This window comes from Clytia hemisphaerica, unplaced genomic scaffold (assembly GCF_902728285.1).
Source record: "Clytia hemisphaerica strain Z4C2 unplaced genomic scaffold, Clytia hemisphaerica genome assembly, whole genome shotgun sequence".
Classification (NCBI taxonomy): Eukaryota; Metazoa; Cnidaria; class Hydrozoa; order Leptothecata; family Clytiidae; genus Clytia; species Clytia hemisphaerica.
The window spans coordinates 834,534-861,897 of NW_027103253.1; the positions used below are offsets into that span (position 1 = coordinate 834,534).

The 27,364-nt window shown below is 34.7% G+C and overlaps 2 protein-coding genes across 2 annotated transcripts; one reads left to right on the plus strand and one right to left on the minus strand.

Annotated features, from left to right (window-relative positions):
• Positions 1–1,082: 1,082 nt before the first annotated feature.
• On the plus strand, positions 1,083–16,720 carry LOC136798010 (acid-sensing ion channel 5-like). The gene is made up of 6 exons (XM_067054605.1): positions 1,083–1,916; positions 2,902–3,067; positions 3,683–3,739; positions 4,366–4,534; positions 14,517–14,608; positions 15,489–16,720. Exons 1-6 carry the CDS (start codon positions 1,095–1,097, stop codon positions 15,668–15,670), a joined length of 1,488 nt encoding a protein of 495 aa, XP_066910706.1. The 5' UTR covers positions 1,083–1,094; the 3' UTR covers positions 15,671–16,720.
• Positions 7,410–13,417, minus strand: LOC136797990 (uncharacterized). The gene is made up of 2 exons (XM_067054582.1): positions 12,084–13,417; positions 7,410–8,825 (listed from the first exon to the last, which is right to left on the minus strand). Exon 1 carries the CDS (start codon positions 13,178–13,180, stop codon positions 12,098–12,100), a length of 1,083 nt encoding a protein of 360 aa, XP_066910683.1. The 5' UTR covers positions 13,181–13,417; the 3' UTR covers positions 7,410–8,825; positions 12,084–12,097.
• Positions 16,721–27,364: the final 10,644 nt, after the last annotated feature.

Consider the following 27,364-nt stretch of genomic DNA (forward strand, 5'->3'; position numbering starts at 1 on the left):
GTTGAAGTTCTCAAATCTTTCATTTTTGCTTTTAAAATATAATAGTTTTTTTAAAAAAATTGAAACTTTTTATTGCTTTTTTGTTTATTCGGTACGAGAATTCGGGTATAAAACTTTCGATTAGCTTTTACAAGTCAGGAAAGTTTAAACGAGGGGAATATGTATCACTTCCCAAAAAATTTACCATTTGCTTTTTATCCCCTTATCCATTTTTCTGGTACAATCGGGTTGGTCTAAAAAGCAGGGTAGCCAATTGGGGTAGCCAATTGGGCTAGGTTGTGGGGTACCTAAATATTTTACAGACCAGAATAGAAATACCGAAAATGAATGCATAGAACCACATTTTACTGACCAGGGAGCACGAATCTGATTGATACTTAGATTGATCATGTATGATTACAAAGATAAACAAAGATATAAATTACCACGTGTTAATGCACGAGGAGTAAGAAATAGAGCTTCATTATAATAGAGCTATTTCAAAAGACTTTTTGTATCTATTATAAGCTGCCATATTAAAAAATTTTGAAAGGAATTAATTGTTTGAAACATCTAAACATGATATAAATTAAACAATAGATTCAATAACAAAGGATTGTTAAGATATGACAAGATTAGAGATCATATGGCCCAAAGGCGATTTCAAAGCTATTATCATCGAATTTTACAGCTTCACGGAAATAACAATTAAAAACATAAATAAAATCTAAATCTAAAATATTAAAAACTGTTTTGTATATTTTTTATTCGGGTCTGTAAATTTTCAAACGAAGCCAAGAAGGAAGACAAAATGGCGCCAGGTCTCTTGAGAAGTAACAAAGTTTAGGACCTTTGGAAAAAAGGCTATTGTGGCTGAAGTTCGAAAGGAATCTTAAATTTTATTACATGGAATCATTAACAAGATGTTGTATAGTTATTTCCACATGAAAACAGGTTTCAGATTTCAAAAGTTTAGGCAAAAAGAGGTACCCCATAACCTAGCCCAATTGGCTACCCCATTGGCTACCCTGCTTTTTAGACCAACCCGGTACAATCCTTACTTCAAAAAAAGTGTTTTAAAATATTTGAATTTTCTTTAGCTTCTAACTTTTACAATGGGGAACCAAAAAGGAAGAGCAAAATTAAGACAAAAATGGAAAGATTTGTATTCAAGTTGCAGTTTTGATGGTTTTCATTACATATTTGACGAGCGTGGTTTTCTTCGAATCTTTTGGTTGATTATTGTTCTGGCAGCTACTGCTTTGGCTATTGTTCTTTTCTATGGTGTCATAGAAGAATATTATGATTATACGACATCAACAACTATTGAGGAAATATTAACCAATAGCCAGGTGGAATTCCCAACCGTCACCATTTGTAATTTCAACGCTGTCTCTAAAAAGAAAATTGAAAAATCATCCTACAATTCAACAGTTGAAGAGATTGTTGAGTTTTATCAGTCTATAAAAGAAGGCCGTTTTAATAAGAGCAATGGTCATAAAGTTTTGGATGAGCTAAGGGCAAATGACGGTGTAAACAGTTTTGGAGCAGTTTTAAAACATTTTGAAAATACTTTTGAAGAGCTTATTGAAGATCCTATGTTAAAAGATATTGAACCAAAGCCATGCTTGTTTAAAGGACAAGAATGTACCAAGGCTGAGTTTACCGAGATTGTATCTGCTCAATACGGTTTATGTTACCAGTTCAACTCTATTTACTTGGAAAAGAATCGTCTCTATGCCAACGAAGCTGGAGAGGGAGCTGGTCTAAGACTTATCTTAAACATTGATGAAGAAGATCTTTTGGTTAGCAATGTTCCATTCACTGGATTACAAGTGTTCGTCCATCCGTTTGGAGAGCCATTTGAATCTGCAATTGCCAAAAGAGTCGCCATCAGTCCTGGCTCAATGAATTTCATTCACATTGATTACAGACAGGTAAGATATCTCAAAGCTTTATTTTATTTAGAAATTTTGAGTAGCGAATAGTTATTCCTCTACTACTAAATCGATTATGCAAAAGAGAGGTAAACTTTTGATACCATTTCAGGAGAAACTTGTTTCATTGTTTCTTTTTCTCAACAAAGTTTCCCACCTTAGCCCAGGGATATGAAAGATATGTCATTTAATCACAAGTACAAAGTGTTATAACTGTCTATACACCCCTGTGTCACAAACCTGGTTGAACCTCAACCCCACTGGTCAAAATGTCGTCCCTACTAAATAAAGACCCTAAAATCTCAGCCCACTGTAAAATAAGACTTTATTTTCATCCCCATTTAAGAAAAAGTACCACCGGGGCTGTAAGACAGCGGCGTACATATCATTTTCCTGCATTTGCACATAAGGCACCCCATTCTCAACAGACCCACTGGGAAAATTGGCCAAAATATCGTCCCTGATCGAGAATTATAGTTTTGTCCTCACTGAAAATAATCAAAGAAACAAATCCTCACTGCAAAATAATTTACTATTTTTCCCATCTCCAATGAATTTTCGACTTAAAAACAAAAGAATTGAAATCCCCAGCCATAAATGGAAATATCAATCCCCATCGAGCTTTTTTCTGTTATTTTCTAAGCATGTTCTTATTTTCGCCATTTGTGTCCATTTCCCTAAGAAGTTTGGTGTTTTAGAGTCTGCAAAGCCCTAAAATATTCTTAACTTGTTCTTAATATTTTGGGCATCGAAGCCTTATGTTCTTATATAGTTTGTTTTTATAAAAAAACATGTACTGGGTCTGTGAGAAAGGGTTTTATATAATTTTATATAATTTCATTTTTCATAAGGCTTTTATATAATATCTGGTAACTGTACATTTATTAAAACAGCTCTAGTCTATATCTACCCCTTCCACAATCTCTACATCAGCCCATCTACGATATTTTACAATGTAATATTTTCAGTTTACTTTATATTTCAGTGGGAGCTTTTGAAAGAACCTTATCAATCTAAATGTGATGAGAAGTCTTTTCATCTGGTAAACAAGATCGTTCCCTATTCACAATCGATGTGCTCGGTTGATGGTGCCATGAAAAAGATGATGGATAAATGTGGTTGTGTGGCTGAAGAGTTTGTACACCATTTAGGTAAGCACTAGACGATGCTATCGTTCGTTAGACGGTCAGTAAGTGCGAGAAAATATATATGAGTCAGGGCGTCAGGGCGGTTAACGGGCTAAACACTGTAAACACCTCCGCCACTGCTTACCGTCCCGGGCAGTGGTCCAATTTTCAAATTGATCCCTCCTCCTAAACTATTCCCTTTTTAGTGATCTTGTGTAGACGATAGGATAGTCTAGGTAAACGCCGCTCACCGCACACCTAACTACTTTATCGGCCTTTTTAACGGCGGCCCTTATTGATGCCCTTTTTCGTCCCTGACGTAATAAAGGATGGCGTAAGGGATCAGAATTAAATTAGGACCAAGCTAAAAATTGAAAAAAATGAGCTTTAGCGTAATAAGGGCCGACGAAAAAGGGGCCAGCTCTAAATTAGAACCGGCTTAACAAAGGGTGAAAAGGTACTTGACTCGATCAGACTTTAGATACTGTAATAATAGAAATTGTGATCTGTTTTAAAACCGACTATTGGCAACAATGCGGAAAAAACGAGATACTCACTGTAACAAGCCCGTCAAAAAGAGTGTATACTGACAGTTTTTATCTTGATTACGTAACTTGACGTTAAATCTCATTTTTATAGATGACAAAGAAAAGGTTTGCGGCATTGATAAAGTCGAATGTATCGATAAAATGATAGGTATGCTTTATCAATTTTTCGACTATTAAAGTACTAAGAGCCTCCGTAATTCTTAAGTTTGGCCAAGTTCCGCTCAGATTACGATATACCATTAAGTATTTCGGGTTCACGGAGGATTATTAAAATGCATTTCCCCTTAACACGTAGGCTCATCTTAATGAGGGTGATAACAGAAAATGCGAAGGTCATTATCATTTCTTCGAACTTTGCAGAGAGAGTTTACCAATGTTACATATTAGCTCCTCTTATCAAAATTTAAATATGTGAGAAGAATCAAAGCTAAGTAAAGGGATCGATAGAAAAAGGGTGCAACGCCCCTATTTTTTCTGGTGGGTGGTAGAAGAGGGCGCAAACAACTGCAATCATAGATTTATGAAGGCAGAAGGGCTAGATACCGTGTTTTGGCTGAAAAGTGCGCCGAGTAGGTAGGAAATCCTACCTAGGTCATGTGACATTACAATAAAATTTCAGTGCTTGACCAATAAGAAGTTTCGCAAGTTTTCGAAAACAGTAGTAGCAATATTTTTTGCGATATTCACTTTTTTTTGCTTGGAAGATCTTATAAAGCACGACTTTACAGAAATCTTTGACTGCAATCTAACAATTATTTTATGTATCAACTACAGTTGAAATTGATGACATTATTCATGAGTACCGAAAAGATTGCCCACGACAATGTTTAACAACCAAATATCTCATATCTGTTGGTGAGACTACCATGGGCAATACAAAGTTCTTTAAAATGATGAAGGAAAAGCACAATAAAACGTTGACAGATGCGCATACTTTTGTCAAGTAGGTATATTTATTGCATGTACGTCCATATTTATTGCAGGTCTGGTGGGGCCCCTCCCCTAACCTGCACGGTTTTTTTTATTAGAACACCTAAAATTTGGCTGAGCCTGGATGTGCTTTTTTTTTTGGCAGTTTTCAGCCTAAAATGTTATTAAATGCGTTCTTAATTTTTCAGACTACTCTGAATCGACAATATCATGCAAAATAAAAAACACTTAAAATTGGTAAAATTTGGACAATAGTTGACTCTCGATTTTAGAAAATCCATCCCTAAGTTCGGTTAAGACTGCTTGAAAAGAGGAAAAAATTGTAGTTTCTTGTCATTTGTTTTCCAAACTGAGGCTGGGCTTGTTCTTACGATGTTCTTAATTTTTCGACAAATTTCAGCCTCAATATTCTTATAAACTGGGTTCTAATAAAAAATAAAACGTGTACTTAGGAAATTAGCCTCCGTCTCAGAACGCGGTCAGAAAATTTTGCGGATAATTTCACAGCGAAAATGCATCCAGTGAAATGTGAGTAATGTATCATGATTCAAGTCGACTGACATAATTATACACATAATACATGTTAAAAGTTCTGCGTACGGATTCTTAAGCTCGGCTATAATAAAACTATTACATGTTAGTAGCAGACTCGACTGACCAATGTTATGTAGCAGGTTGAAACATGAGTTTTTCCTGGAAAGATGCAGTTTGTTTTCAAGTTAAATCTTCAAAATAAAACAAACTGTGTGGGTTTCTTTACTTCCAAACAACCTACCAATAGTTTTGGAACACTCCATAATAAAGGAAGATGGCTCTTCTTGTGGATTGGCTTTCTGATACCCCATATAAACACGATGTGACATGAAAGTGAAGAGACATGATTTGTTGGTTTTTGTTTGATTTGTTTACTCATATATCTCATGGAAAATGGGATAGCAAATGACTTTTCATGTATTGCTTGGCTCTACATATGATACCTCTAACTTTGAACACCTCCAGAATGTTGAAAGAAGCATTTTACGAGATAAGTTTCAATTATAATTTTCATGGAAATTTTTAATCGATAGATTTGGCTTGGCGTCAGTTTTGTTTGGTTGATGTTTGGTATCGTGATCATTAAAAGCAATGAATTGCCACACAGTCACTCTACACATGATGCCTCCAGCCATGATTGGTATCAGAATGTTGGAAAAAAAACATTTTACGAGAAATTGTTGATAGAAATTATATTGACTTATTTTTACAATTTTGGCGGTGTGGGTTTAGTTGGTTGATAATGTTTACACTGTGGGATGGTTTTCAAAAAACTGTTATATTGATTGTTGTTTGTTGGAATTGATTACCAAAAAAAAAAGAGAACCTTTTTTTGATAAATACTTTATTTTTTTCATGAATCAAAAAACCGTGTGGATAGTATGTCTTGTAGTAACCAATGCAGTGTCTGTTTTCAAATTTTGAAAGCTCTATACCTACTGAATTGAAGCTCTGACTAGCTCTGTTTTTAAAACTTTGAGCCATGTTTTTTTCTTTGTTGCTATTAAAGATAGATTTTTAAATTGTCGTAATGTAAATTTATGGTAAAGTTTTTGTTTTTGAGTTTAGTTCATCAGTAGTACATACAGTAGTATTTTTTCAGTAATCCTTTCTTGTAAATATAGTAACATTTAACCAGACTCATTGCCCTCATTATATTCGAATTTGTATTTTTTAGGACTGATAAGTACATATTTTTAAACACCAAAACAAAGCAAACAACATGCCAGTTCTTTTGTATACTTTATTGTGTGCTTTGAGTTCTATTTTAATCAACCCTCTCAACTGCTGATCTTTCAACTATCATTTAGGAGTATAAAATGGGCTTCCATAGTACCATTTTCTCTAAGTATTTTGTGCAAATTTTCAACAAAGTAGACTTCTTGACTGTCCTTGTCCCTTAGGTTAAAGTTGTTCTGATGGAGGACATTGCTATTTTTGGTAGCCTTCACATATCAATAAGGAGCTTTGGTGTAAATGTTTTTTTCTGATGAAATCATACTAATCTGAAACTATTAGGCCTTTATGAACTTTCTAGAACAATAATCTTGCTCCAATCTTGAGAAACTCTGGAAAAATAGGTTAGCATTCCCTGCCATAATTTCACAGATTTCCCCTGCTTTCTGCTTGAAAACGCTGTCGTATAGCCGAAAACGAAAGTGAAACTGTGAAAACGTCCGCAAATTCGGGCCCAGTCCTCTTCCGAGACGGAGGCTAATTGGTCAAAATAAAATTACCCCGGTGTCAAAAACACCTGAAATATCGTTAAAGTTGAATTACTATGCTTGATTCTTAATTCAAACATCTGGGAAAACTCAATTATATTTCCTAGTAAAAGTATATATTTTTGAAATCGGCAAGCTTTGATGTAAAAATACCGTTTACAACCTATCTATAAAAAGTTGAATTTTTTCTTCTTCATTTTTCTCCATGTTCTTTTCAAATTTCACAGAAAAAACTAACAGTTGATTAATAAGCTCCTTCGCCTACCTTCCCAATGATACCAAACTTTTTAAGATTGAAGCATTGGTTGAGAAATAACAAGCAAAGCAAAGTTTAGTGTACACTTATCGTGAATAGACTTTAATCCCTACAGTATATGGTATGGCCCTCAAAACGGAGACGGCCCCCAAAACGGCTATGCCCCCTCCCCAATGATTTTTTCAAAAATGGTTATTTTGCAAAATGCAAAGTTTTTCTTTATTAATTTGTCATAATTGTCACAATTGAGTGCATTTTCAAGCAATCTAGAGCTCTTATTTTCTTATCTGCGAACCGAAAATAAATTCATTTATTTACTAATTCTCCGAAATTATAGGCCTGAGACACAAAACAAAAAAGAACAACTAGAAATCTCGATTTCGAGACAGATTGATATCTTTCATGTAGTAGGAGCCGTACCAAAGCCTAGAGTCGAAAAACATAAAATATACATCCTAATGAAAATAAAAATCCTAATATTAATTACCCTAGTTTTAGTCCTAATTCTAGTCCTACACCTAATCCTATTACTAACCCTAATCCTAATCCTATTCCTAATCCTAACCCTAATCCTAATCCTAACCATAAAATACTTTTCGTACCTATTTTCTCCGTTTTGATCCCCTCGGATGAAAACTGCACTAGCCCCGTTCGCCAATTTGGGTGCTCCAACTGTCTCTGAAAATGGAACTGCTAGAGAGAAACCGTGGGGGATCGAAAAGAAGAGCTGAAAACTTTGTAAACTTATATACATGAAACACGAAAACTTAAAACGCGAATAAACATAAAACACTCCGGAAAAACCATCTATACTTAAAAAACCCCTTGTTGAAACTTGACCTTGAACATAGATATTGTACATACCGAAAAACACAACACCCGCATGTAAAACTGCTGTTTTGAAGCTGTCGTATCAAATCTTTCTTTTTGAAAGGGTACTTAAAGTTCAGATAGAAAATCTTTGAATCTGTCAAATTCTATGTTAATACATAAAACATAAAATTATACAAAACACTAGTCAATATCTAATACATACAAAAAAGCTACAAAACGTTCAACGCTAAAAACTTTTGTGACGTGTTGCTAGTAAAGTTGCAAGCGACTCTAGAAGCTTTGAACGACGTGTGAAGAGGAATGCAAAAATCTACCATCTTAAGCCCACGCTTCAAAATTGATAAAATGCGGAACCCTAAAAACGCCTACCTAAATAACGCCCAAAATGCCGAACACGAAAAACTCTAAAAACGCCTTCCGCCTCTCGCATAATGTTCTCCGAAAATGTAAATAAATACACTTATTTTCTTATCTGCGAACCGAAAATAAATTCATTTATTTACTAATTCTCCGAAATTATAGGCCTGAGACACAAAACAAAAAAAGAACAACTAGAAATCTCGATTTCGAGACAGATTGATATCTTTCATGTAGTAGGAGCCGTACCAAAGCCTGTAGACTAAGAGCATGAGACAATTATCGTGAGTCTTTATTAAAAAAGTTACTTAAACATTCATAAACCTAAACTCCTAGATACATATAATAAACTTTTGATACTTTCGGATATATACCTGTTTTTAACGTTATGAGATTTCCATCTTCCATGTTTCATTAACAATCTGTCTTTTACGCCCAGATTTGCAGCTGTGGAAACACCACCTGATCTTAAACTGTGCAAACCGTACAACCTTTTATCAAAACCCAACACATTTACGATAGCTTTAAATTCGTTACGAATTGTTGAATACGACACTGCTTTGTTAGCCTTTCGAAGTTTATGTTTTGATGTTAATGCTCTGAAAATAAAGTTGTTAGAGTTAGAATTTTCTTTTATCTTATCGTACAGTACGACTCTAATGCTCTCACTGGACAAAAATGTGATTTTAACCTAGCGAGGCACAACCAATGCCCATGTCTGTAAACGTCCGTCTTACTTTTCTCGATAAAAATCATGGCGTGAGTCGTAAAAAACTTCAAATCCTATCTTCCCAAGTTCTGACATTCCGAAAATCTCAAAAACCCAGTAAATGATATACTATTAAAATTGTAATTAATCGCAGAGCCTTTAAACTGTCTTTCCTGACCGATAATGTTTTAATCATCAATTTTAGCATGTCTACTGTAATCGGTTCCTTTTTCTTTGCTTCCTTCCCAACCAATCTTTTTGCTGCCTCTAGAGCGTATTTTAAAATCGATGTCTGGACAAATTGATGGCCCGAAATCGCATGAAAATATTTTATTGCCATGATTGTAGACTCTATTACAGAAAAAGATTTGGGCGCGTTCACACTGGAAAGTTTACTTAATTAAATCTATCAAAGTTAAACAAAGAGATTTATGATGGATGAATACACTGGTTTATTACAGTTCTTTGTAGGCTCACGAGATCTATTATAACACGGTAATTGATTTTGCTTAAGGCTTCTCATTGGTTGATTTTTTATTGAGAGTTTCGATTTCACCTGTGATTGGTTGATATTGGTATCCATACATCACTTGAAATCCGCAAACATATTTGTTCTAATGGTTTTACTCAATAACTGCATTCATCTTACACATCAACAACACCGTTTGCACTATTTCTAATTTTTTCCTCAGTTCATTCGTTTTTGAAATCGTAAAACTTTTTGTTCACTGCACGCATTCTTTGTTTATGCTTCCTTAATAAAATCTTTTGTTTTAAGGGAAGCCTCTACCCTACCCTTAAGACAATAGAGCTTACGACTCTTAATTAAGGAAGATCGATTAAAAATTACAATACTACGCGTTCGACTCTTTGTTAAATGCACGTTCTGTATTGTAGTCAACAAAAGATTCTCCTAACTACATTTTTATTAAGGAAGGTCTGTAGTGTGAACACGACCTTTATCTTGTTGTACGCATGAAACTATAAACAAAACGACATATTGTTCTTTCGTGGGCATGGGACTGATCTCCCGAAATTGTTTACACCAGTTAATCCATTTTTTGAAATATCCTTCGTACTTTTTGTTTGTGCTTTCTGATCTTGCATGCTTTAAAACTGCTGGTACCGAATTTACTAAAGAGTCCAATTTTGGATCGCAAACTTTGAAATATCTTTTCATACCGCTTGCAATCAAACCTAAACAAAGTGATTTTCAATCATTAAAACGTAAACCGGTATAACAAGATTAGAATCTCCCAAAATTGAACCTTTATATTCCCCTTGCGAGATAAAAACTCTAGAATCTTTGTAAAAAATAGCTTCCTTAACAAAATCTTTAAAAACCCCTTCTTCTTTAATTAAGTAAGGCCAAAATACTGCAGAAGGCCAGAAGGGGACAATCAAAACACCTTTGGTCTTACCTTGAGACGCTAGGAAATGTTTAATTGTTTTGGGAATCAAATAGGGGGGAGGCACCATATAGCAAAATTCTCCCGACCAATCGAACGAAAAGGCATCTACCTTGAAACTCCCTGGAGAAAAATACCTTGAGCAAAAGCGTTCGCATTTTGTGTTATTACTATCTGCAAATAAATCTATGCTAAACTTGCCCCACTTTGTTTCCAAACTGTGCACAAAAGAAGATTTCACAAACCAATCGTCGTAATCTGTTGTTTTGCTTACCTTGTCAGCTTGTCCATTTTTGTCTCTAGAAATCCATGTGACAGTTAATTTTACATCCTTTTTCTTACAAGATAAATATATATTGTTCGCTAAACCTTGCAACAAATCTTTATTGCTACCTACCCTGATAATGATCGCTGTGCTTATATTGTCTGTGTGCCATAAAATCGTTTTACTATCTAACATTTCGTCAAAAGAATCTATCGCATATTTAATAGCCAATAATTCTCTAAAGGTAGAACTTTCTTCTATTTCTAACCGCTTCAAGTTTCTATAACATACATTTTTATCAAGAATTGCACCAATTCCCGTGGCACTTGCATCTGAAAAAACTTTTAAATCTGGAATTTCATATTTTCTTATTGATTTGTTATTCAACTCACGTAGATTAAACTTCCAAAACAATAATTCTCTTAAAACGTCATGAAAAAAGGTAACATTTATTTTCTTATCCCAGGAGACCCTGGATTCAATTAGTTTGTAAATTAGACGAGTTTTTAATCGAATTACATTTCCTAAAACAAATTTCATAGAGACAATTTTACCTGCCACACAAGAGAGCTGTCTTGCAGAAGTGCGTGTTGGATGATCAAAAATATTTTCAAGTGACTTCAATAACGAAGTAATGCGCTTCTCCGAAATAGAGTAAGTTTTGTTTTCGAAATCTACCTGAATGCCCAACCATTGAATTTTTGTGACTGGATCCCATTGGGACTTTTCCTCATTGATTACAAAACCTGATTGATCTAAGGAATCTTTAACAAAAAGTGAATTTTCTTTAGCTTTTTCCCTCGAATATTCTACTGACAAACCATCGTCTAAAAAACAGGCTATCCTTATCCCGTGAGATCTCCAAATTTTATTAGAACCCTTACTATCTTAGTAAAAATTAGAGGCCCCGAACTCAAACCAAAAGGCAAAACAAAATACAAAAAATATCTCTTTGGACCTTTCCCAAAATTCCAAGAAAAACCTAAATACTTTTGGTGGTCGCTGTGTATGTCAACATGATGATACCCACTTTTTAAATCAAACTTGAATAAATACGCCTCTTCATCTGAATGGATAAAATCTTCGAATACTTTCCAATCGTCGAACTTTATCTTTTCTTTCCACAAAAATTGATTTAAAAAACTTACATCTAATATCAATCTTTTCTTCCCACTTGGATCCTCCGCTACTGATAAAGGGTTGGTGGCGAACGGCCTCTGGACTTCGAAAATCTTTCCCTCTCTTAGCAAGCCTTCTAGGGTCTCTTCAACAAACTTTTTGTTTCGTAAAGCTGATTTGTTATTCTTAAGCTCAAAAGGTGGTGGATTATACCTAAAGGGAATTCTGTAACCGTGCTCGATAACCTCCAAAATGTGTAAATTGGCTTCTAAATTTTTCCTCCAGAATTGAAGGTGCCTTTTTAAACTTCCTTTTACCCTTTGTTTATTTTGAGAAATACAATTATCACTCTTACCATTATCCCATTGTTTATCTTTTAGGACACTGGTGTTTCCAATGGCCGGTCTCTCCACACACGAAACAAGCGTTGAGTGGTACTGGATACCTTCGTGGTTGCGAAAACGGTTGGAGATGGTTGGTTGCTGTGCCTTCTCCACTGGCACCTTGCCATAGAAAGGGCCTTTGGTGTAGAGGTATAAACACTTGCTGCTGTTGTGGAACCTCGTGTTGTATTGGAAGCTGTGGTCTAGACTGATAATTCTGTACTGCATGGTTATACTGGGGGGACATGAATTTCTTGTTTGGGACCACATTGTTGGAAGGGTCCTGTTGGTGCTTTCGTTTCAAACTTGAGATGGCTCTACCCTCAGCTTTCCTCCACCTATCATCATCTCCATCCTCGAACAAATCATTGGGCAAATATTCTTGGACAGAATCCCAACCAGCTACCGAGCGATCAGCCAAACAAATGATTTTCTGGCGCTTCAACAATTCCTTCTCCATCTTGTCTAATACTGATGCCAGTTTATCTTTATTGTTGGCCTCCAAAAGAACTTTAGCCTCAATATTCAACTCGTACAAATCCTGAGTAAAACTATATTGTAATTTATTAGATATTGATTTAAAATCACGAGAGCTTTTATTTTGAATAGTTTTCATTTGAGACTTAATAAATACATTATCCTTCTCCCTTTTTTCGTCTGATTGATCGAACCTTCGTTGTAAAAAGTTCATAAGGTTATCCTGAAAGGCAATAGGATCGAAATCATTTTGTATCTGTTGTGGATCACCCTGCTGGCCTTGAAAATTCTCCTGCTGTTCCTCCTCTTCTCTAATAGGTCTAAATTGGCGATTACCTCTATCGATTCTGATTGGAATAAATTGGTTTTCCTCATCCGACTCTGTTCTTATGTTGTCTACTTCTGGTTGCACTGAAATCTCCTGATTATTCCTCTTTGGTCTTCTCGTGATCGTCGATGAACTCTTCTTTTTGTTGGATGTCTTTTGAGGAGCCATGATATTTTTGAGTTTTCTAAACATTACTCTTGTAAAGTTGCAAGCGACTCTAGAAGCTTTGAACGACGTGTGAAGAGGAATGCAAAAATCTACCATCTTAAGCCCACGCTTCAAAATTGATAAAATGCGGAACCCTAAAAACGCCTACCTAAATAACGCCCAAAATGCCGAACACGAAAAACTCTAAAAACGCCTTCCGCCTCTCGCATAATGTTCTCCGAAAATGTAAATAAATACACAAATTTTCAAAATTTTCCGTCTCGCGCCAAACCATGATTGGCCCTCGCGGTGTCACTAAACTTCAGCCCCCTCAATATGAAAATGCTTCCTACGGCACTGGAGTATAGAAAACTTTATACACCTAACGCCTTTTAGAAAATGCAGATGCATCTGTGACTTTAGAAGATGCGTGAAAGATATAGCATCTTAAAGGTCAACCAGTATTTTGGGGTCCTAGAATCAGCATTGATAAAACCAAAAATTCTAAATATGAGAAAAAGAATTCCATTCCTATCAGCTTGAGTTAATAGTTTATAACAAAAGATTTACATTATATATAAAAATTTTCATTGAATCAGCAAAAACGGCAAATTTTGTCATTTTTTTGCAAAATATGAGAAAAATACCTTTAAAGCTTAATATTTTCAGTTTCACTTAAGCTGTTTTTCTAAAATTTTCACAGCATATTCAATACATGAATGGAACTATTTTCAAAAGAGATTGGTTGAAGTTTTATTTTGAAAATTTCTAAATTTTCAGTTTGGACATCATCGAAAATCTTGAAATATTTCATAAAAATCATAAATTTTACATCCATCAGGTCGTAAATTTAGGGGAAAACACAAATATGTTCATAGTTTCTCACCCCTATTACCACTGGGCTTAATAATTTGATTTTAACTACACCTACGTTTTGGGGGCCCCAAACCTGCGTTTTGACAACCATGGGTATACTGTAAAAATTTTATCAAACAAATTTATGCCTAAAACCCTCTAAATCACATTTCAAAACTATGGTCAAAATTTTGTATTCGAATCTTAAAGATATCTCGAGAAGTCGCTAAAATTGCAAACCTCCGTTTTGGGGGCCATTAGAAAAAAGCTACCTATCCTTGAAAAATATTGTTGAAATTGAAAATTTTGAAAAAGAACTTCCGGGAAATAAAGGAGAGATGTTAAAGTTTTTCATGCAGTTAAAATCTTTGTAAAACTTCTTTTCCTCTAGATTTGAGAGTAATTTTAAATTTGATCGACTTTTTTGGGGCCACATACTGTATTGGTTTGGTATTTTGATCTCATATTTCTTGCTCAGTGGACAAAGTTTTACTGAGACAGGAATGTAAAACACAAAACTATTTAAAATAATGACAAGATTAATTCAAGTTAATTGTAAATGTTGAGACTAAATGCAAATTTTGTATGGTAATTTTAGGAGGAATGTATTTGGAATTGATGTATCCTTCACTGATATCGTTTACTTGAAAGAAACCATGTCGCCAACACAAACTTGGATCACCGTATTGAGTGAGTAGTCCTAGTGACCATTGATTATAAAGCCCGAAGGGCTAGAATAGAATATCTAACCTTTTCCAGGCAAGAAAAAGTGAAGCCACTTATTTCCCATCCAGAACGCGCCTAGAATGCGCTGCAATTATGACGACTGGTTGTATCTAGCGTTTCTTTTGTTTTTGAGGACTGTATTTTTTGAAATCTAGGGATTTTCAATCTTTTCAATCCTTTCAATGAGCGTTTGTGTAAAAACCACCCGTGGGCGTTCTGGATGGGAAATAAGTGGCTTCATTTTCCATCTAGGAGTCTCGAGTCTAGGCGTTCGGGCTTGGAAGTCAATGTTGGTGACTTTTCTCCGGAGATTTTGATAACTCTCTCCAACTAAAGTCCTTATAAAAAACACTTGTCTTGATGTTTATTGTTTTAACTTTTTGTTAGTTTTTTCTTTCGTGATTATCAAAAAATGAAAATCGATTTGCTCAGATTTTGATTACTTTACCAAGTGCTCCTCTTGGATTTAATCGCATGTTCAAAACGTGAGCAAAACAAACTAATTTCTCAACGCAAGCTCAAAGCAAAAGGCTTCCAGACCGGGGTTTTTAATACGGACTATGCTCTCTCCAAATTTGGGTATACCTTGTCCAGTTTTTGGTAATCCAAAAGTTTTCCCTTGTTTTGATATATCTCTTAAATTTTTTAATCGACATTCATTCAGCTTCTTCAGTTTAAAACATCCTCTTCAGATTTAGCATGGAATTAAAACTTTAAGTGAACCCTTTGCATTTGTTCATTCTTAGTTCTACCATAAGCAAGCGCTAGGTTTTTTATCAAATACAGTTCCCTAGTTTCGAATTAGATTTGTTCCATTGAATAATGATTTATTTTTCTTTCTCAGGTACAATTGGAGGAAGTTTAGGACTTGCAATGGGATGTAGTATTGTCACTTTTATCGAATTTATTGTTTTTGGTCTTCAAGCCCTCTATTGGTACTGCAAACCAAATGACGATAATGATTCATCTGCGAAAGAGACTGTAAAAAACGGACACGCTGTTACTAATGCAGAAAGCAATGCTTAGCAGGACTTAAAGAAAAGGAATCTTACATAGATGCAAGTTAATTGGTCACAAGTCTCGCGGTGTAGCCTTTTAAAATCCCCTAAGATTATGTAATCTGTGTTCTACCCAAAATCTGACTCATATTCCTATTTCTTTTGGAAGTTATTGCTTGACCCTTTAAATGCCACGGTAATTTTTTTAAAAGTCTTTTAGAGAAAATCGCTAGTTCAAACTTTAAAGGCTTATATCTCCGGATCTAGAAGGAGTAAGAAGCTAACATTAAGTATATTTTGTACATTTTTCGACTTTGCCTTCACATATTTTAGAAGTTGTCGCTTCGCTTTAGTGATAGACTGAAACAACATTATCTAGCACCCAGATGCAGAAATTTTTATCCGACATGCTAAAGCTCTGAAGGTCGGAAAAATTTTCAACATCTGGAAAGTTTAGATTACTGAATTTTGCAAGACCACGTCAAGAATTTTGTAGCGGAAGGTCTGGAAAGCCAACCCTCGTTTTCGGGGATTGGCGGGTCCAACCGAAATATTTTTAGCTTTATGTGCAATGGTAGTTTAACCCGACTGGGGATGCAGCACATCAAAGACCGACTATCATTCCTCTCCGATGGGAAAATCGGCCCGCTCCTTTAGAGCTTCAGCGTGGGCGGCCGCCAATCTGCCATCGGAATATCAGATAAAGAAATGACATCAATCATTTTTTTCGCCATTCTTACACTAAACGAAACGAACATAACTTTATGCAAGGTCACAAAAGACGTAATTCAAAGTAACTTGGTTCTTTGCCTGCCTTTGATTATTATCATTACCATTTTTCTACCTACAGTATTTTACATTTATATCTTTGTATTGTATTATATTATATTTAACCCTTTAAAGTAATTCAAAACTTTTGTAGATTCTAGCAACATTAAACCATTGTATATCTAGTCAAGATATCTAGTCTAAAATTTAGTTGTAGACGTACTTTGAAAATATCGTCTTGAAAAAGTGTGCCCATAGTGGGTTCTTTATTAAACTTTAAACAACAAACATTAGTTTTATAATCCTTCGATGTACAACGGGGACAAAAATTTCCTTCGTAACCCTAATTGGGATGAAAATTCAATTCTTTAGTTCCAAGCTTTAAAAACCCAATATTTTGGAGTGCAATTTTTTTGCATTCAATTTTGAATGAGGATGAGATCAATTTGATTCCCCAGTGGGGCTGAAATTGAAGGGTATTTTTCCACCTTTGACAACATTTTCAGCAAATATTTCATTTAGTGCTGGGGTCCAGTGGGTCTGTAACACAAGGGTGTTAAATATAATCAAGAAGAGACAAAGAGGGTAGAATAATTTACCCCAATAAGCATTACTACCCTAAAGTGCTAAAAAGTTACAATTCATAAGTAAGAAAATAATTCTGGAATTACATACATCGTACACGTCCAAAATATTTGAAGCCTTTGGATGCTCTTAACTTTTTGAGTTTTAAGTGAACGTTCTTAACATGTTCTTAATTTCGCCATTTATTTTTTGAGTATTTTTATCCATTTTCCTAAGAAATTGGCTGTTTTAAGGTCTACAAAGCCTTAAAATGTTCTTAACTTGTTCTTAACATTTTGGCCATACACTGCAAAAAATCATTTCTTGTTAGAAGAAAAAAAATAACGAGTTAAGTAAAAACTTACTTAAGATGAGAAATATTTTCTATTCCGATAGGTAAGAAAAATTTTCTTAAAATTCTTTTAAGATAATTTTTCTTATACCATTAAGAAAATTTTTCTTATGTCAGTATTTTTTACTTAACTTTATAAATAAATATTTTCTTGTGATGAGAAAATATCTTCTTTAATTTTCTTAAATCAAGAAAAAGTTCACATAAATTATCGGTAATAGAATACGCTACTATTTATAAGAAAAAGGAAAATATTACTATAAGAAATATTGTTATAAATTGTTAGAGCACCAGATAAAGTAGCTGGAAGACCTGGAATTTTATACACAACATAAATAGATTTTCATGGATAGTCACTCACTTTTCACTCTATCATACAGCTGAGCTTATAAAATATTTATGGCTGGTACTAAAAACAGCACTGGTTAAAGCACTTGAAAGTAGACCACATCCATGAATTTTACTAAATACCACTGACTCGTTATTTCCCATTTTTACCTTCATACAGCTTAGCGAAAATCGTTATGGCTGGTACTAAGAACAGCACCGTTTAAAGTACTTGAGAGTAGACCACATCCATGAATTTTCTTGAATACGCTGTCTCATTCTTTCCCATTTTTACCTTCATACAGCTAAGCGAAAATCGTTATGGCTGGTACTACAAACAGCACTGGTTAAAGTACTTGGAGAGTAGACCACATCCATGAATTTTCCTGAATACGCTGACTCATTCTTTCCCATTTTTACCTTCATACAGCTAAGCGAAAATCGTTATGGCTGGTACTACAAACAGCACTGGTTAAAGTACTTGAGAGTAGACCACATCCATGAATTTTCCTGAATACGCTGACTCATTCTTTCCCATTTTTACCTTCATACAGCTAAGCGAAAATCGTTTATGGCTGGTACTACAAACAGCACCGTTTAAAGTACTTGAGAGTAGACCACATCCATGAATTTTCCTGGATACGCTGTCTCATTCTTTCCCATTTTTACCTTCATACAGCTAAGCGAAAATCGTTATGGCTGGTACTACAAACAGCACCGTTTAAAGTACTTGAGAGTAGACCACATCCATGAATTCTCCTGAATACGCTGACTCATTCTTTCCCATTTTTACCTTCATACAGCTAAGCGAAAATCGTTATGGCTGGTACTACAAACAGCACCGTTTAAAGTACTTGAGAGTAGACCACATCCATGAATTTTCCTGGATACGCTGTCTCATTCTTTCCCATTTTTACCTTCATACAGCTAAGCGAAAATCGTTATGGCTGGTACTACAAACAGCACTGGTTAAAGTACTTGAGAGTAGACCACATCCATGAATTTTCCTGAATACGCTGTCTTACTTATTCCTTTCCATTTCCTTCAATAAAATTAGCTTAAAGATTTGCTTTACATGTATCAGCTTATAACTGTGGTATGTTATAGCTTTACAGGCAAAAAAGCAATAAATAAACGATAAAGTAACAATGAAAGAAAAATACTTATCTTTTAAGTTTTTGAAGACACGTCTTCTCGCACCGCGTGCTTTTTTGAAAATTAAAATTTTACACTCAACAAACCTATATCTTCTCATAGCATTTTGGTACTATCTTTTCGTCAATTTCCAGAGAAACATTTTTTCAAATGTTTATTCGAAAGATAAAAGAAATATGTTAATAGGAGTAAAAGCCTATTGTTAAAAAATATGCTTGCTATTGATTTTCGCCCTTTTTAAGAAAATTTAAGAAAATTAATATTGTAATTTTCTTAACATAAGAAAAATATTGACAAAATCTTTACAGTAAGATTATTTTTCTTGAGCGAAGAATTCAGTATTTCGACTTTTGAAAATTCTAAGAAAATGAAAAACATTGAAATGGCGTTTTCTTGTATTAAGACTTAATTCCTTATTAGGAGTTTAACTTTCTTGCTATAAGATGTGTGACTTTCTTTAAGAAATGATTTTTTGCAGTGTAGAAGTTCTTATATATTATGTTGTTCTTATAAAAACGTGTATTGCAAACATTGTTAAAATGTGTCCATTTCACAAATCGCAAGTCATGAAAGGCATTAGTTCTTATCCTGGCTTGAGAATGAAAGACTGAAATACAACCTGTGAAGACAGATATCTAGGTAGAGGCTACTCAATAATGAAATTGAGCTTTAAAGATTTTAAAATTAAATTCTTACACCCTCGCCTCCGGTGAATTTTTGAAATCCACCGTTGTAGCTATGAATTTGAGATAACTCATTGGGATAAGTGATTGAGCTGTTCTATTTATTTTCCATACAGGGAAGTGGACAGACATTTCCAGCCATTCCTTTTCTGAATGACATTCAACAGCTAAGATTTTTATCTACGATTAATAAAAAAAAGCCGAGAGAAAAATCCAGCGAGAATTCACTAAAAAGCCCGGGGGGTACTAGGGTTGGTGAATGAGGGGTATGTGCGGACGGGACCTCCGAAAACCGAAAAAGTGACCCTTAGAGAGATTTTTTTGTAATTTTTTCTCTCAAAATCAAAATTTTTTTCTAAAAATCGTGATTTCTCCCACCCTTAGAGAGACTACTTTGTAACCCTTAGAGAGACTTTGGAAGGTGAAAAACCCGACCCTTACCGTCTGCACATACCCAGCACCTATTTTTTGCCTAAGTACCCCCCCCCGGGCTAAAAAGATATTCTTGAACTTTGAAAAATATACCAGACCGCTCAAAAATAATCAGTACCGATTTTGCCTCGCGGTACCACCTCTCCCAGATGTATATAATAAAATGGTTCAAATAAACAGACTCCATTGTTAAATAATACATAGTTATTGTTAGGTAATATCAATACCGCAAGGTATATAGTTATATCAATACCGCAAGGTATATAGTTATTACTGATTAAATTTTCAAAAGATTTGAACGAATAATGAAAAATACATCATAGTTTGTTTATCTGGTTCTTTGTTATGACGTTGATTTGATTGGATATGTCGGATTAAAACCATATGATTTATAATTTTGAAGAGGTCTTATGATGCATTTGTTCTTATTTTTCTTTATATTTAGGTCTAAAAGTTAATCTGTACTTAATATGCTTATTTCCAGGGGGTAATAGGTTTGCGTAGTGAAAGGTATGTCCGACTTTTGTAAAATGGAAAATGACGACCCTTTTGAGAGAGGATTTTTTTCGATTTTTGTGAATTTTAGACCCTTACAGAGACTCGATTTGTTTTTTATTGGTTTTTGAACCCCTTTGAGAGACTTTCGAGAGTGTGAAAAGGGACCCTTATGTGGTTTGCACATACCCAACACCCACTTTGCCTAAGTACCAGCCTCCCTCCCCGGGGTTTCATTCACTTCTTATTTAATTATATGTAAGTGGCTTAAAATTTCGGAGCTTTTTCTAACCCTTTTCCAAGATTTTTAATTGAGATTGTTCTTTTCTAAAGTTACGGGCAAAATTGAGTCTCATGTTCTGATAAAAAAGTGTGTATTTCAGTGCCGTAGCAACTGGGGGGGGGGGGCTATGCCCCCCCCCCAATAATTTTTTCAAAAATGGTTATTTTGAAAAATGCAAAGTTTTTCTTTTTTAATTTGTCATAATTGTCTTTATGTGCATGTTTTGAGTGTATTTTTAAGAAATCTAGAGCTCAAATTTTCAACTGTATTTGCACTGTATTTTGAAAGAAGGGGTTTTGAAATCGACAGGTTGCTTTTAGACTTTGAAATATCACTTAATTTGGTTCATTAAACTTCCCCAAGAAAGTTATTGATGAAACATATTTTCATATAGTTCTAAAATGGATGTTAATTTAAAAATGATTATCAATTTCGTTCATAGGACTAATTTGTTAAAATTTGAGAATTGTGATAATATATCTTCAAAAATGATGAGAAAATCTGAAAAACTAACTTTTGGATTGATTTGCTTCACAACATGATATAGATCTACTTTTCTATATGGGTTTGATTTCAATATTTAACAAGTGGAACAGTGCAAAATTTGACAATTCTGCTTGAAATACTAAAAATTCAATAAATATTAAAACGTGGAAGCAAATATTAGCATACGATATATGTTCGAAAAGGTTTATTAATTTAATTTACCTGTTTTTACGATATTTGAGATCTTATCTCGAAGTTGTACTATGAAAAATTTTCTTAAAAATATGGAAGGAAAAATAAAACGGTTTGAGGTGTGAATCAGATTTTCAAATCCGAGTTCAAATCTCTGAATATTTTTCATATTTTTACTTTTGTCAAAGCATTCAAAGGTAAGTTTTTAAACTGGAGCTTGTCACGTTTTTCTCATAAGAAGTCTCATACATACATTGTCGAGAGGATGAGGTTAAGACAATTAGTTTTTCCAGAAAAAACCGTATACCCCCTGTTGAAGAGGTTCAACCTGGAAATGCTGTACCCCCTGGGATTCTAAGCAATTTTAAGTTTAAACACCTCTGGAATTCTGAATTTTTGTAGGATTCTGAAAAGTTACCCCTATGGAATTCCAGTTACTTTTGACAAATCTTTGTATATCACCTATGGAATTCTACTACATACTTAAAACCTCATCCCTTTTGGACCGAAATGGACCTCCTCAACAGGGGGTATACGATTTTTTCTGTGTAAAAGCCTAATCCTTCTCCAAGCTTCTCTGTCTTTCACGATGTTGTTCAATTCGCTCCGAGGGGCAAATCACTCGAAAAATGGTGTACGAGATTTATGATTTTTCAAAAGATTTTTTTTTTATTTTTGATTTATTTTTGATTTATGATTTATTTTTGATTTATTTTTGATTTATAAAATTGTGTACGAGATTTATTTAAGTGATTTGCCCCTCGATTCGCTCTTCATTATCCAGTATCCTCTAGTATGACGTTTTCAGGGTAGTAAAAGATTATCCAGTGTCTTTCTTCGAGTCAGGTGATATCATCAAGCTATGAGACTTTGTATACCTTATATACTTGCGGTTTTGTAGAGGTCTGAGATCCAGACTACTATGAGGCAACTCTTCCAAGTCCGGAGGAACAACTGTAAGAGTGGGGGTGGCTGAAGGCTCAAAATGAGATAAAATTCGTTAAAAATTTGAGTTAGAAATTTGCCAAGTCTACCTTCTTGGCTTCCACTTGGTGTGCAACGTGGCCGATGAGAGCACTTTGACGTTTACATATTGTTGCACCATGGATTTATCATAGAACTCTGGATAAACATCAAATAAAACGGTGGAGAGCGAACTGTTGTCTTTCCATTGTTTTAGAAAACAATTGATGTTCTAGCTTTGTCCGCAAAGGACAACTGTCATGGCGGCTCGAAGGTCCCTGATTTTGAAAAATGATTAATAATCCCATTTCTAAAAAGTCCTGTATCTTCTTGTTTTTGTATATTTACCGGATGCAACTTTGAAAATGAAAGCAAGAAAGCTTAACGAATACATTTATGAAATTAAATGTGAAAAAAACTTCATCAAACAAGAAAAATTGAGTAAAAAGCCTAGAATGACGCTGAAAATAAGGTTGGCAATATCTTTCCAATTTTTTCCTGGGAAGAGCTAGGATTTACATATTTTAGACTGGAGTATCTTGGCTTCATAGTGATATAAAAATCTTTTGGCGAGGTGGAAGTTTGAAATTTTCTGGTGTCAATATTCAATTTCTTATACATAGCATGTTCGTCGTATCTTTCTCACAGCTTGAAACGTCATAACGACATATCATTAGCAATCAATTTGATGCATTTGACTCTCTTGAGAGATCTTTAGGTCTCATTTGGGAATTGTAAAGCTGTGTTTTGATGAAAAATGCAATAAAAAAATTAACGAAAAATTATTAGTGAATGGAGGAGGGTGAACAATGATGTCATTACTGCGGAAAAGGCTAGCACATGAGAAATCGATGAAAAACTAACCTGAGATCAGATTGTGGTTGTTTTCTGCCCACCACGCTGAAGCTCTAAAGGGATGGGTGAAAACATAACAATCTGACGAATATGCAATCTCGAAATCGTAAGAACCGCGTTCGTCTAAAAGGACTAGGAATGACAACAAAGTTGCGTGATTGTGTTTATGAATAGGGCGCCGTATCAGTTTTTAACTTTCCGGCGCACAACAAGATTCTTGTTGTAGAATTTTCCGCGGGAGGACTATTTTCCTCAGATGTATAATTTTCAAGTGCCTTCAGAGGTTTACCGTGCGCGTAAGAAAATTACGAACATCTGTTATCAGGTTATGAAAAACCAGCTCGTTGTGTATCCAGAGTTCTATGATAAATCCATGGTTGCACAGATGGGAGGAATGTTTTCATAAAAGCATCGTTAGACATACGTGTCGTTATAAATACTTTTAAGACAACTCTTTGCATTTTTTGAATATTTTTCATTAATGGGTTTTACAGAGGTCCTATCGGAGCAATATTGAGTCAACCGTTTTGTCTGAAAACCTTTATTTCAATTTTCTTTTTATTGAGAACTTCCATACTTTATTGGTTATGGCATTTGCTAGGCTTTTCCGATCTGCTTTTGTCGTCAAAGTAGAAACAATTTGAATATTTCAATGATACACTGCTGCTTGAAGTTTTAAAGGAGGATAGAATCATTTGAGCTCAAGAGTATATACTTTGTTTCCTTGGGTTCTTAAGGCCAGTCTCTACTTTCGCTTGAAATGAGCAACAGTTTTTTCTTAACCTTTTTTTGCCTGAAGAAAAGATTACGTCATAAAAAAGTTTCGCGCGAACAAAAAGAAAGTTGAAGGAAGTTCTACTTTTTTCATCCACTACGTCAATTTCGACCAATGGAATTGCTTCATTTTTCAACCGACCAATGACCTTACAAAAACGTTAAAAAGTTTTCGCTTATGTTTTGTGAAAGTGGAGACCGGCCTTTATAAGGACCAACATGTTGGCAACCCGTTGCGAATCGGCGAGGAAGATCTTAAGCCTTTCCAATCGTTTCTTCGATAATCAACGTGATGTGGTCAGCAAAGTATATCACTCAAAAGTTGGTAAGATGTTTTCTGGTCCTTCTACGCTTTAAAACAATTCCCTTTTGTATCAAGGAGTGCAGCGTTTGCGTGAATGCGCGAATAGGCTTCTTCACTTGCTTGAATGCGTGAATTTGGGAAAAAGAATTGCGTGATTGCGTGAATTGAAGGTCCGCTGGGGGGGGGTTCTCTTAAAAGGATCGGAATCGTCATCAGGAAACGAAACAGGTTATTTTCTGTAGGAGGTTCTTATTGCGTTGACCGTTTCTAGTGGTATGCCATAGTCTTCTAATATAGAAAACATCTTATCTAAAATGATCGAATTAGAAGCCTCTATGTGAAACCGATTAATATAAGGACAGCTTTTTGTTTGTGATTCTTTAGTTTATTAACCTACGAAAGGCGAAAAGATATCGGACCAAGTCGATCTATTTTCGCGAATTGTTTTTCTTGGATCTTCAGACTTTGTCAATGGCTTATAAGATTTAGATGGGACGGTCAAATTTTTTAAGGCTGACTGTGCAAGAGAGATACCGTGATAATTTTCGGGATCAGATAGGTCACTTTTTTGGTACAGGAATCAGTATAAGTAGACCCAATCAGTTGTTCTTTCTCCATGGTAAGCAGAATTGCTGTGTGTTTTTAATTTTCCTTTTGCTTTATTGCTTTTGCTAGCTCTTTAATATCAAGACACTCCGTACTATATCTTTCAACTCTTCAAAGACTTTCTGGAGGTATGCCACGTTGACTCCTACCATAGCATGCATTAATCAGATTGTGAATGTTTGTTCTCTGTTATTCGTGTTATCCTACGTTGGCAATCAATCGCAAAACAGCTTTGAAGTTGGACCAGAACGAAGATTTTGTCATTTTTATTTATTTATTTTTTCTCTAGTGGCTTGAACATTCTCATAAAGTCTTTGGGGTAATGGTTTTAGCTATTTTTAACGTAATCAGGTATCCTTATTTGGAGAAATCATAGTGACGTAAACTTTGTGAATTTTACTCAGCTTGCAGATGTGAAAAGTTCTATTTTGATGGAAGAAAAACAATTTGCAGTTATTTACAGGATATTTAAGAACTTGTGAAAATGAAGGTGTTTTCGTACTAAATGGTTTCATCAAGTTAAGTTTTTGGCCATTTGCTAAATTCTCACTGGTCGATTGTTTTCCAAAATCCACACCCTCAAAATAAGAGTTATCTGATTATGATTATGGTTATGGCCTTCATATCAAAAATTAGAAAAGTCCATTATTTGCTTAAAAAATACATGAGAAATTTTTAGCCTATGTAAATGGTCAACCCATTTTATCACTGGGTTGGATATATAACAGAATCTAATTTTAAGAACTTTAACACCCCTGTCTCACAGCTCTATGATGGATTTTTTTCCATCAGCCGGGATTTCTTTCGAATTTTATCGAGATCCTAACGGAGATAGAAATCCTATTGTTCCAAGCTTAAAAAATCCAATGAGGATGGTTTTGGAATGTAATTATTTTATGAAATTTCGAACGGGAATGAAATCAAAGTGAATTTGCCATTTGGGCTGAAATTGTAGGGTATTTTTTCCACCGGGGCCGAAATTTTGGACAAGTTTTCCAGTGAGACAGTGGGACAGTGTGGGTGTGTGACAATTTAGATGAGCTTCAACAAGCTGGACTTTGATGACAGTTAATTACGAGCTTTTAATTATCTTAAATATAAAGCCCGATTAACTTTTAATAGATTAATTAAAAAACGGATGTATTAAGCCATATCAGGACTTCTCATTATGGTGGGTGCGAGAATCAATATTAATATCATTTTTGCCATCTTACTTAAATTAGTGTAGTATGCTATGGCAATAAAGGTGGTTGAGTATAATACCATGAACCAATTGTAGTTGAACTTATATGGACATTTTTCAAGTTTTTACAATTAATGGCCTAATGGTGAGGTGATGCTACACTTCAAAAACACATTTGTATACATTTCTGTTGTATGTACACAGTCCCAGTATCTACGGCTAATTCCAAAATTTATTGCCGTAGAGCGTCTGTTGTCATTTTTTTTTATTTAAGATATTTCAAATCGACCGCTGCGATATGGAATGCGGATTAGAGAGGGGAGACGACGAGAGAAGTGTTGCTAATTATAAATCATACTTCATCGTAGAGGTCCCCGTACGGGAATTTTTTTATTAAACAGACAATGCGCATAGAGTGTACTACGATAAGCGATAAACGTGAGAATATTTCTGTCGCAGTGACTTACTGAGAAATCTGCTGTAATTGGGGTTCGTATGTAAATTGTGCTTAAGTTTGGATTTTAGATTATATCATTTTTAGAGCACAGGAGCCCATTCAAATAGAAATTCTAAGGTCAAAGTGTTTTTTTCAAAAATTAGAGGCTAGAGCTACCGCCATAATATTTGGCACAAAAGGCGAATTCCCTTAAAACTTTAAAACTACAAATGATCTTTAAGGCCTTTAAGGGCTCTGACCACCCGAAGGGCTAGATAAGCGACATTTATAGAAAAGTGAAGCCTAGGGTTGGAAGGATTTCCTACCAAAGTCACGTGACTAAAATATGCAATTTCACCGGTTTGAGAGATGTGAAATAGCGTTCGCGGCCTACTTTTTTTGATCTCGCGCTCCAAAAACAATTAAAACGCTAGATCCTATCCGCAGGCACGAAATTTAAAAAGTCACTTTTTTGCTTCACTTTTTTTTGCTGGAGAAAGCTTAAAGTTGCATATCTAGCCCTTTGGGCTTTACAGATCTGTGGCTCTGACCATAGTCGAAAAATTGATCTCAGTATTCGAACATAAAAGTTATGTTTTAGGTTCTTTAACACTTTAACAAAGAATTGCCTTTATAAATCTAAAAGGTCTAAAAGCACTATTTTCAAGATTTTGAAGCAAATAAGCTTTTAGAAAAATTTTCTGAAAAAAATAATCTTAGTTCGATAAAAGATACACCATCTACTGAAAAGTTTTTCAAAATGTTTTTTCTTCACCGAAACTAAGCTCTTCAAAGTTGAAGTACTCTTCTTTGCGAAAGTCTTCATTTTCTTCTTCATCAAATTTTTTCATTGCGATTCTTAAA